The 10,515-nt window shown below is 44.1% G+C and overlaps 1 protein-coding gene across 2 annotated transcripts in view; it reads left to right on the forward strand.

The window, feature by feature from the left end:
* The window catches only part of LOC111144079 (SWI/SNF related, matrix associated, actin dependent regulator of chromatin, subfamily a like 1), a 58,198-nt gene extending 47,904 nt beyond the window's left edge, over positions 1 to 10,294 (forward strand). Inside the window, exons 15-18 of one of the 2 annotated variants that reach the window (XM_022498193.1) lie at positions 4,956 to 5,138; positions 6,213 to 6,313; positions 7,258 to 7,354; positions 10,023 to 10,294. In XM_022498193.1, coding sequence (XP_022353901.1) covers positions 4,956 to 5,138; positions 6,213 to 6,313; positions 7,258 to 7,354; positions 10,023 to 10,262 — 621 coding nt within the window. In that variant the 3' untranslated portion in view covers positions 10,263 to 10,294. The remainder of the gene's footprint in view (positions 1 to 4,955; positions 5,139 to 6,212; positions 6,314 to 7,257; positions 7,355 to 10,022) is intronic. The other variant, XM_022498184.1, reaches the window with a different exon arrangement.
* Positions 10,295 to 10,515: the final 221 nt, after the last annotated feature.

Below are 10,515 nucleotides of genomic sequence, written 5' to 3' on the forward strand. Positions count from 1 at the left end.
CCAGTGAAATGAAATCTCAGCTCATTCTTATTTTCATTTGCATTTCCCTGACTACCACTCACAGTTGTGTCTTTTTATATGTTTAGTGGTGATTTCAGGGTGTCTTCTATAAATATTCTGCCTGTTTTCCTGTTAGATGATCTTTCTCTTACTGATTTAGAAATATTCTCTATAAGTTTTGGGTATCTATCAGTTAACAATATTTTCTTTTCGTTTTGTTGAAGTTTTATTGAGCAAAGTTTAATTTTTGCTTTAGTTGTTATAAATGAAATACATTTCAAGTTTATTAGTTTTTCCTATATGGTTTTTAATTTTTATGAGTGAGTTAAGAAATCTTTCCTTACTTAAGGTCATAAAGATATTCTCCTGTGATTTTTTTTTCCTGAGAATTTTAGAGGTGGTTCATTAATACACCTGGGTTTGAATTTTGTATATGCTGTGATCCAGGAAGCCAGCCAATGGAATTAAAAGCTATGATCCCTGGAAAGGAAAAATCAGAGCTGTCACTATATTCAAGCAACTCAAGACAGTTAATTAGAAAACTATCAAAATGTGTAGGAGTTTAATACGGTGCCTAGATTCCAAATAAATATACTAAAATAAATAGCTTTTTTAATGTACCAGCTATAACTAATTAGTAAATACAGTGGAAAACAAGATCAAATTCAGAGCACCAAAAACATATAAAGCACCTAATAGTAACCTCACCAAAAAGAGTGTAGAGACTGATGAATTGGAGGGACTTGGGCCATGCTCCAGTGCAAACACTGTAAAATACTGGTCCTTCCCAAATGAGTTTGTAGGTCTAACTCAATTCAAATAAAAATGTCAATTGGGTATTTTAAAGGAAGGAACCTTATATTATTATGCTAAAGGAGTCTCAAAAATAAGGAGGAGAGCTATCTAAGGCAACTTCGAAAAACAAGAAAAATGATAGACTTGTGCCTCCAGATATTAAAATCTGTTATAAAACTCAGCCATGCTAGTCCAAGAAATGGTGGTCAGAAGGGTGGAATAGAATGGACAGCCCTCTTCAGTATTAATAACTCTTTAGTTGAATAGTCCTGTAGTATTAAGAAAAAGTATAATCAAGGAGTCATCAAAAATTAAGCTTAATTTATTCAACAAATAAAGTTTGGGTAATTGACTAAGTAATTGGGTGGAATACTTAAATGAAACTCAGCTTCACTATTTATTAAATCTCAGACAAACCAAAGCTCATTAAGACCATAAAGCGTTAGAAGAAACTATAGATGAATATATAGCTGATCACTGGGTGGGGAAGACTTTCTACACATAAAAACAGTGAAAGAAATCACAAAGGAGAAAATTGGCTTAAATTACCTAGAACTATGGATCTGTTCTTTCACACATATACACAGTGGCTAGACCATGGGGGGTTTCATACATTTGGTACCTTTTCTTGGCAATTTGGCACCTTTTCTTGGCAATTTGGCAGTAACTTAAGGCACACTCAAATTTTTCCAAGCTCCTCTTCTAGGAACTTATCCTAAGGAAATAATGAGACCAAAGATTTATTTATAAGATTAGTGATGTTATTATTTATAATAGCAAATAATTATAAACCTAAGTGTTTGTCAATAGGTATTCTGTTAAATAAGAGCCTGTTCAGCCATAAAACATAATAATGTAGATCCATCGTTCTTAACTTCGTGGAGATCACAGGAGCCTTTAAGAACCTGAGATGAAAAAATTCAACTCCACTGAAAATCAAATAAATGAAAATTAACCTATCACATCAGCAGAGGTTTTATAAATGTGCAGCGCTTAGCATAATCCCCTCCGGTTCCATCCATGTTGATGCAAATGGTGGGTATTCATCCTTTCTGACGGCTGAGTAATACTCCATTGTGTATATGGACCACATCTTCTTTATCCATTCACCTGTTGAAGGGCATCCCGGCTTTTTCCACAGTTTGGCTATTGTGGACATTGCTGCTATGAATATTGGGGTACAGATGGCCCTTCTTTTCACTACATCTGTATCTTTGGGGTAAATACCCATTGGTGCAATCACTGGGTCATAGAGCAGCTCTATTTTTAACTTTTTGAGGAACCTCAACACTGTTTTCAAAATGGCTGCACCAACTTGCATTTCCACCAACAGTGTAAGGGGTTCCCCTTTCTCCACATCCTCCCCAACATTTGTTTCTTGCCTTGTCAGTCTTTGCCATTCTAACTGGTGTGAGGTGGTAACTCAGTGTGGTTTTGATTTGAATTTCCCTTATGGCTAATGATGTTGAGCATTTTTCATGTGTCTGTTAGCCATTCGTATGTCTTCTTTGGAGAAGTGTCCGTTCATGTCTTCTGCCCATTTTTTGACTTGATTATCTATTTTTTGGGTGTTGAGTGAAATAAGTCAAGCAGAGAAAGACAATTATTGTATGGTTTCACTTATATGTGGAACATAAGGAATAGCATGGAGAACATTAAGAGAAGGAAGGGAAAAATGAAGTGGGAATAATCAGAGGGAGAGATGAACCATGAGAGACTGTGGACTCCAGGAAACGAACTGAGGGTTTCAGAGGGGAGGTGAGTGGGGGGATGGATTAGCCTGGTGATAGGTATTAAGGAGGGCACGTTTTGCATGGAGCACTGGGTGTTATAAACAAACAATGAATCGTGGAATTCTGTATCAAAAACTAATGACATACTATATGTTGATTAACATAACATAATAAAAAATAAATAAAAATAAATCTTTCTAGAAGATTTGGAAAAAAATGTGCAGCCCTTACCATTGATAACAGTGCAGCAAGCTGGACGTGCTCAGACATTACTTATTGGAAAGCAATTTGGTGATAATATCAGGATCCTTAAATTAAGTCTCCCTTTGTCAAAGTACTTTGATTTTTAGTAGTGTAGTCTAAGGAAATAATCAAATATGGGCAAAGAACCATGAGCATGTTTATTTTAATCCATCCTAGAAACATGTTTTAATTCTAATAGCTTTATAGAGATATACTTGGCAGGCAATGAACTGCATGTGGAGTGTAGTTTGGTAAGAATCAAGACAGTGAAGGAGCATCTGGGTGGCTCAGTTGGTTATACATCTGACTCTTGATCTCAGCTCAGATCTTGATCTCAGACTTGTGAGTTCAAGCCCATAGTGAATGTGTCTGTTGGCCCCAGGAGTTTCCTTGTGCCCTTTGAAATCCCTCCCATTTCTCCATGCCCTCCCATCTCCAGGCCATCACAGATCTGCTCTGTCACTCTAAACTAATTTGCATTTTTAGGGCTTTATATAAATGTGGAATGATTCAGTGCGTACTCTTTTTTTAAATTTGATTTCTCTTAACATACTCTGAGATTCATATCTGTTATTGCACATATCATCAGTTCATTCCTTCTTATTGCTGAGTCATATTCTGTTGTATGCATATACCATGATTTTTATCCATTCACCTGTTGATGGGTGTTCACCAGCTCATCTTTTTTTAGTGAAAATGAAGCACCTGGGTGGCTCAGTTGGTCAAGCTTCTGACTCTTGGTTTCAGCTCAGGTCATAATCTCAGGGTTGTGAGATCGAGCCCCCAGTCAGTCTCTGTGATCAGCAGGACATCTGCTTCAAATTTTCTCCTTCTGCCCTTCCCCCAACTCATATTCTCTCTCTCTCTCTCACTCTCTCAAATAAATAAATCTTTAAAAAACAAACAAAAAAAAATCTCCCAAATATGAAGAAATACACAAATGGATAAATTATACTGTTGCCACATAATTATACGGGCGTTAATAAATATGTTTTAGAAAACCTTAATAATTTAGTTTATTTCCAATATAGTGTTTTGTTTTGTTTTGTTTTTAAAGATTTTATTTATTTTTTTGACAGAGTTCACAAGTAGGCAGAGAAGCAGGCAGAGAGAGAGGAGGAAGCGGGCTCCCTGCTGAGCAGACAGCTCGACATGGGGCTCGATCCCAGGACCCTGGGATCATGACCTGAGCCGAAGGCAGAGGCTTTAACCCACTGAGCCACCCAGGCGCCCCTACAATATAGTGTTTATTGGAGAAAAGCAGGATATAAAACTTTGTGTTTAAAAGATTATCACACACATTGAGAAGAGAGCGCTTGGCAGAAATAGATTGGTGATAGGGGCACCTGCGTGGCTCAGTGGGTTAAGCATCTGCCTTCAACTCAGGTTGTAAAAGGGCCACAGAAGAATCCTTTTGGTGTTAGAACTGTTCAGTGTCTCTTTTCTTTTCTTTCTTTCTTTCTTTTTTTTTTTTTTAAAGATTTTATGTATTTATTTGACAGAATGAGCACAAGCAGAGCAAGGAGAGAGGCAGAGAGAGAAGGAGAAGCAGGCTGAGCAGGGAGCCCAATGCAATTCAGTGCTCGATCTTAGGGCCCTGGGATCATGACCTGAGCTGAAGGTAGATGCTTAACTGACTGAGCCACACAGGCACCCCTTTTCTTTTTTTTAAGTAAGCTCTGTGCCCAACACTGGGCTTGAACTCACAGCCCTAAGATCAGGAGTCGCATTCTCTACTGACTGAACCAGCCAGGTGCCCCTTAACTTTTCAATGTCTTGACTGTGACAGAGATTCCTTGCACATGAGTGATAACACTGGTAGGATACGCACATATGAGTTTAAGTAAAGCAGGACATCTGAATAAGACTGGTACATCGTATCAAAGTCTATTTCCTGGTTGTGATATACTATAGTTTCACAATATACTACCACTGGGGGAAAGTGGGCCCAATGTGCAAGGAATCTCTGCATGTTTGCTTAAACTAATGGGAATCTGCAAGTCTCTCAACACAAATTTCCATCGGAAATGAGAAGACAATTAGCTCTAAAAGCAGGGTCAGGGGAGGACTCAATGCTGTGGCAGGTCAGAGCCAGAACGGCAGCGTGGCTGTGTCCTCAGAGCCGCAGCTGCTGAGTCCCCCGCCCCGGTGCTGCCCACCTCGCTTCCCTCCTTGTCTCCGCAGCACGTGCCGCACATCCGCATCGACGGCTCGACTTCCTCCGCTGACCGCGAGGACCTGTGCCAGCAGTTCCAGCTTTTCGAGAAGCATGCCGTGGCCGTGCTGTCCATCACCGCGGCCAACATGGGCCTCACCTTCACCTCAGCTGACCTGGTGGTGTTCGCCGAGCTGTTCTGGAATCCAGGGGTAAGGGACACAGGGGACTTGAATGCCCCAGGTGCGCAGGCGCGTGGTTGTGGGGCGGAAGGCGTGGGTGTCAGTCGGAGCAGACAGGGTTTCCAGGAGCTGTCCCCAGCACCAGTTTTGTCTTCCATCCGTTTCTGCTTGGCCTCAGAAACGTGTTTCTACTTCCCACGGGTCAGTCTTCAAAGAAGTGAGGACTCGCACATCTGTTGGCTGGTCATTAGATGTTCATGGCAGTCTTCTAAGTAGTAGGATTATCGACTCCATCTTATGAAGGGAATACTGAAGTTTTAGAAGGCCAGGAGGAATCTCAGGAGGCATCCCTCTGTGAGGAAATGGGGGCATAATAGTTCGAGTGCACAGCTGTCCCCGAAGGGGAGCCTGTGGCCGCAGCAGCTGCAGCCCAGGCCTCTGGCCTTCCAGCCTGGGGGTTTGTATTAACCATCACTGTGAGCTGCTTAGCCGATGCGGCCAGTGGGCAACTGCCCGCCCTGGGGGTTCCACTGGCCTTATCTCCTGAGCGGAGAGCTGTGACAGCAGATATGTCATTGGCCACACAGTGCACTGTTTCGTGATGGGTGGACTTCGAGGCTGAAGGCATATATAGTAGAAACGATGCCCTTGGGCCTTGTTATTTATTACAGAGCTTACCATGTTAAAGAGCCACCCGACCCCTAATCATCCATGACGTCTCCCTCAGTTCTTTAGAAGGTCATGGTTTCTGTCCCAATAAGAAGAGCAGAGGCGTGCCGGGCTTCTGTTATTTGCCGTCAGCACGGCCTCCTAGCAGAGTCAGCGCTGGCTGTTCGTTCCTCCCGGCACAGTGCTGGGCCCACCGCTGGCTGGCTGCAGGTTCTAGTTCCCCCAGAACTTGGGTTTGGTTTGGTTTGGTCCTCTCTTGTGTCTAGTGGCAGCTTGTTCGGAGGTAGAGGCTCTCAACCTGCTGCCTTGGGTCATGGAGTGAAGTCCTCTGAGAGGGATGGTGTGCTGGGCTCAGGGGCAGGGGGCTGTGTGCTGTGCTAGCTGGAGCCCTTTCAGGCCTTGGCCCGTACACATCCTGATTCCCGGACCCCGCAGATACTGCTCCAGGCAGAGGACCGGGTACACCGAATCGGACAGTCAAGCTCCGTGAGCATCCACTACCTTGTGGCAAGAGGCACAGCTGACGACTACCTCTGGTATGGCTGGCCACGGGGGTCATGCGGGGGTTGACACCAGTGATCTATTTCCTTCACTCCCTAACCGCTTCCGCTCTTGCTGATGTCTTCAGAGCCCCGTGTTGAGGAGCCCGGAGTCATGCCCTTCCCCTTGCACCCGTGAGCATGCCGGGCCCCCTTCACAGCATTCACTCATGGCTTGCTGGGTGAATGAGGATGAAGGGGATGTGGCTCCTTTCCCACTGGCCTGAGACAAGGGGGTGGGAGGAGCCGATGGTGAGGAAACATAGGTGCAGGTTTGCTCATAAGACACTCTGTCCTGCCCATGAAGGCATTGCTGAGACACGGTGATGTCCCCCTCTGCCCCTTTATGCCGTGTATTGGTACATAAGGCCATCCTACAGGGCTGCTGCTGACGTTTGGGAGAAAGTGGCTCCCTGTGGGCCATGTAGTGCTTCCATAGCAGACCTGGGGTACAGTGTTCAACAGTAGGGTTCATGTCTGGTACCTAAGCAAAAAGATCTCCAAATGCTCCTTCCCAATCCCATTTACCCCTTCCTGATTCTACGTTTCTTGATTATCTCGTTAGTTTCCACTACTCGCCTATCTCCAGCTTTATGACTAAGGGGTCTTACCTTTGCCACATGTGTTGGTTTTTCCTACTCCCGAATCTTTGGATTTGTGGATTTGTTCACTGGGCCCCAGGTTGAGAATTTTGTTGTAATGAGACATTTATTTTCTCTACATTTTCCGGTAGAAAGAATTTTGAACCTGATTGACTCGAACCCTAAATTGGTTTATAGCCGAGAGGAGGCAAATATTTGAGGTTGGGCATTGGCGGTTTGAGAGCTGCAAAGAAGTGGAACATGCCTCTGCCCCATAAACACAGGGAGGGGGATTTCCTTTTAATCAGCCCCCTGGCTCTGTGCAGCTTATATTCACTGTGGCGCCTTTGTCCTCAACAGGCCCCTAATTCAAGAGAAGATTAAAGTTCTGGGTGAGGCCGGACTTTCTGAGACCAATTTTTCAGAAACGACAGAAGCTACTAATTACTTCTACAAGGTAACACCAGCAAATGGCTCCTTGCCCCTGGCTGGGGGGTGGGAGGGGTGGAGCATTAAGTTGTCTGCTCAGCCCTTGGGTCCCTGGAGAGGTGGTGTGGGTCATTCCTATGGATCTCACTCAGCCTCATGCGGAAAAGCAGTTTTACTGCAGCTCGTCTGGAAACCAAAATGTCTTCTCATGGAACTGCCCAGAATCAGAGTCTGAGTGAAATCAGCAAAATCTTCGAGTGACAGGAAGACTAGAGTCTGAGGATTTGATCTTTCATTTACAGTGAGGAAGCAACTAAATGCTTCCTTCCAGAAGTAATTATTGAGATAAATAAGATTCAGAAGTCTTATTTTTATTTTATTTTTTTTAGTTCTTATTTAAGTAACCTTTACACCCAATGTAGGGCTTGAGCTCATGACCCCCAGATCAAAAGTTGCAGGTTCCTCCAGCTGAGCCAGGCACCCCCAGAGATCATATTTTCTAATGTAGAATATAAATTATCATCCTAGATGTAAAGAGTTAATAAGCTAATTGTGAAACAACCTTATTTTTAAGCTTTTTAAAGAACTCTTTAATTCAGTTGAATGGTAAATATTTTCACAGAGCCTAGGTTATTATGTGCCCTTTTGAAAGCAAGGAACCTTATTTTTAAAGGATTCTCAACCTTCTCAAACTCAATAATGAGTTTATTTAGAACTCATTTATTTATACTGCCCTTACCCTCACTCTGAATTAGTTAAGAATTTCTGCCTGAAATACAAGTACAAGATAATATAAATGCCATTTATCAATACTTATTTTGATTAATAATTATATCTATCTTTTTATTAAAGTGGAGCTGGAAATTTCATCAACTACTAGAAAAAGAAAATGTTGCCTCTTCAGAGGAGATTAAAGCAAAAGCGGTTGTCTTGCTGAGACAGCCTGCCTTCCCAGAGGGGAAGTGAAATACTGATCAGATCTTGGACCTTGCTTCCATTAATCAGGCATGCTCTGAAAGCACAGTATTGCCACCACCATAATCAAAGGCCATACTCAAGTGCAGGTTAACACTTATTTTACTTGGGGCAGTGTTTCCTTAACCTTGTAGTTGTTCAGACAGAGACTGATGAGGTTAGTTCTTAGAGGAGGATGTGCAGATCAGGGGAGGCTGACCTTAATGACCCTTAATACCACTCCTCATTGGGAAGGCTGGGATCCTGAAAGGTGAGGGAGTGTTGGGTGCAGGTATATCAGATAATCTGAAGTTTTCACAGGACTGCTCCCACAGTCAGATTTCAGGGCCCCCCATCACCAATGCGGGAGGGAGTGGGGGGCCTTCTGTTAAGGAACAGTGAAGAAGTAGAGACCAGCTGGAATGAGACCTGATTGTAAAGGGGCTGAAAAGCCAGGGAAGCTGCTTCTGCATTGATGAGGTCAACACAGGGGGCCTCCGAGACATGACGAGAAAATCCTGTGAAAGGACAGTGAGGGGCAGAAATCAGCCCGGCAGAGACCTGCCAGGGATTGAAATGGGGGTGCACCACTGCAAATCTGTGCAAGTGCCAAGTGTTGAAGCCCGGGGAAACAGTGTGCCTGTGGAACATCATGGAGGAAACAAGACAGGAGAGGCAAACTTGCTGCCCCTTCGAAGTGTGAGATAGACTGTCGGGACGCCCTGGTGATGGCAAGCCAGGGGGAGGAGAACAATGTTGGTAGACCCTCTGTGAAATGCATTCCTTTCCTCTGAGGTCCCAGACCCCTACCTCCTTCTGCTTAGTTCAGATTGACATGTATAACCTCATTTTGCCTGACCATCTTTGGCATTTCCACGTCTGTGTGGGTTCCCCGTATGTATGCCTATTGATTTTCTCCTGTTTAAAAAAAAAAAGTTGGCAGACCATCGAAACTAGGCTTTGTCCAAGAGAGTTGCTGGTTTGAGGATGTAGGATTGAGAGGAGAGATGACTTTGGTTTTTAAACTGCCATTTGTTTAAGGAAACCACGATGTCAGTGGAAACATTGAAAGCACACCTGGCTTGAAAGACGGTCAGGGCTGGGAATTCACACTTGGGAGAGATCAGCAAAGGGGTGACAGTGAGCCCATCGCGTGCTCTGGTTGCAGCTGCTGAGCATGATTTTAGCACTGCGCCGTGGCCGACAACGCACAGAGACGGCTGATGGGTCTTTTGATCATTGGCAGATTTTAGATAGTCAGAAACAAAAAAATGGGAATCTACTTCTCTGTATGTCTAGTATGGGTATGTTTTGCCAACCACTCCAAAAATTAGGTGTAAGCCGTGGCTGAGCACACGGGTTTGGCAGTTGAATTCCAACCTAAGCCCTCGCTGGAGAACGGCTCTGCAGGAAATGAGAGCTTGGGAGCTATTTCAATACCAGTTTGGAAAGCTAGAAAGAAGAAGGCATTTTCAACATGAATTCTAGTTTGAGAGCAGGTTCCTTATTGCTCTCACACCATTTCTCCACCACCACCCCCTTTTCCTTTACTCCACGAGCAGCAGAGAAGAAACAGTGTCAGGCCGTAAGGCCGCTTTGGTCTGCGCTGGCCATCATGAGGCACCTGATGCCATAAAATGGGCAGCCCCCACCTCCGGGTCTCCTCCCCAGCCTCAGTGGCACAGGGAGAGTCGGTGCTGGAGCCTGCGCTCTAACTTTGTTGTTTTCTCTCTCTGATGAAGGACCCAAAGCAGCAGACGATCTATGACCTCTTCCAACAGTCCTTTGAGGAAGATGGAAGTGACTTGGAGCTCCTGGAGGTGGCAGAATCCTTTGACCCCGGAAGTGCATCTGGTGCACCTGGAAGTGATTCTCAGGACCCGGGAGGCACAGTGGATGAATTCACGTTGACCGGCAGCCCCGTGAAGAAAAGGAGATTTGAATTTTTTGATAACTTTGACAGCTTTACCTTTCCCCTATAGGCAGGGCCAAAAAAAAAAAAAAAAAAAAAAAAGGCATTTAAAAATCATGGAAATAAAGCTTGAGCTCCCCTTGACGTTACAGCAGTGCTGGCGTCTGTCTCCAGCCTTGCAAGTTACCAGGCCTTCCCTTTCTGATAAGGAAAGGAAACAGGGGCATTTCCTTTCTGGCTTTTCTGTACGGGTCTGCTGGGGTCTTAACCTTAGCTTTTCTGGCTGAGAAACAGAGACAGCCCATTGCAGTAGTGGAATTCAT

The sequence above is a fragment of the Enhydra lutris genome, unplaced genomic scaffold, assembly GCF_002288905.1.
Source record: "Enhydra lutris kenyoni isolate GAN:26980312 unplaced genomic scaffold, ASM228890v2 scaffoldscaffold1, whole genome shotgun sequence".
NCBI classification, from domain to species: Eukaryota; Metazoa; Chordata; class Mammalia; order Carnivora; family Mustelidae; genus Enhydra; species Enhydra lutris.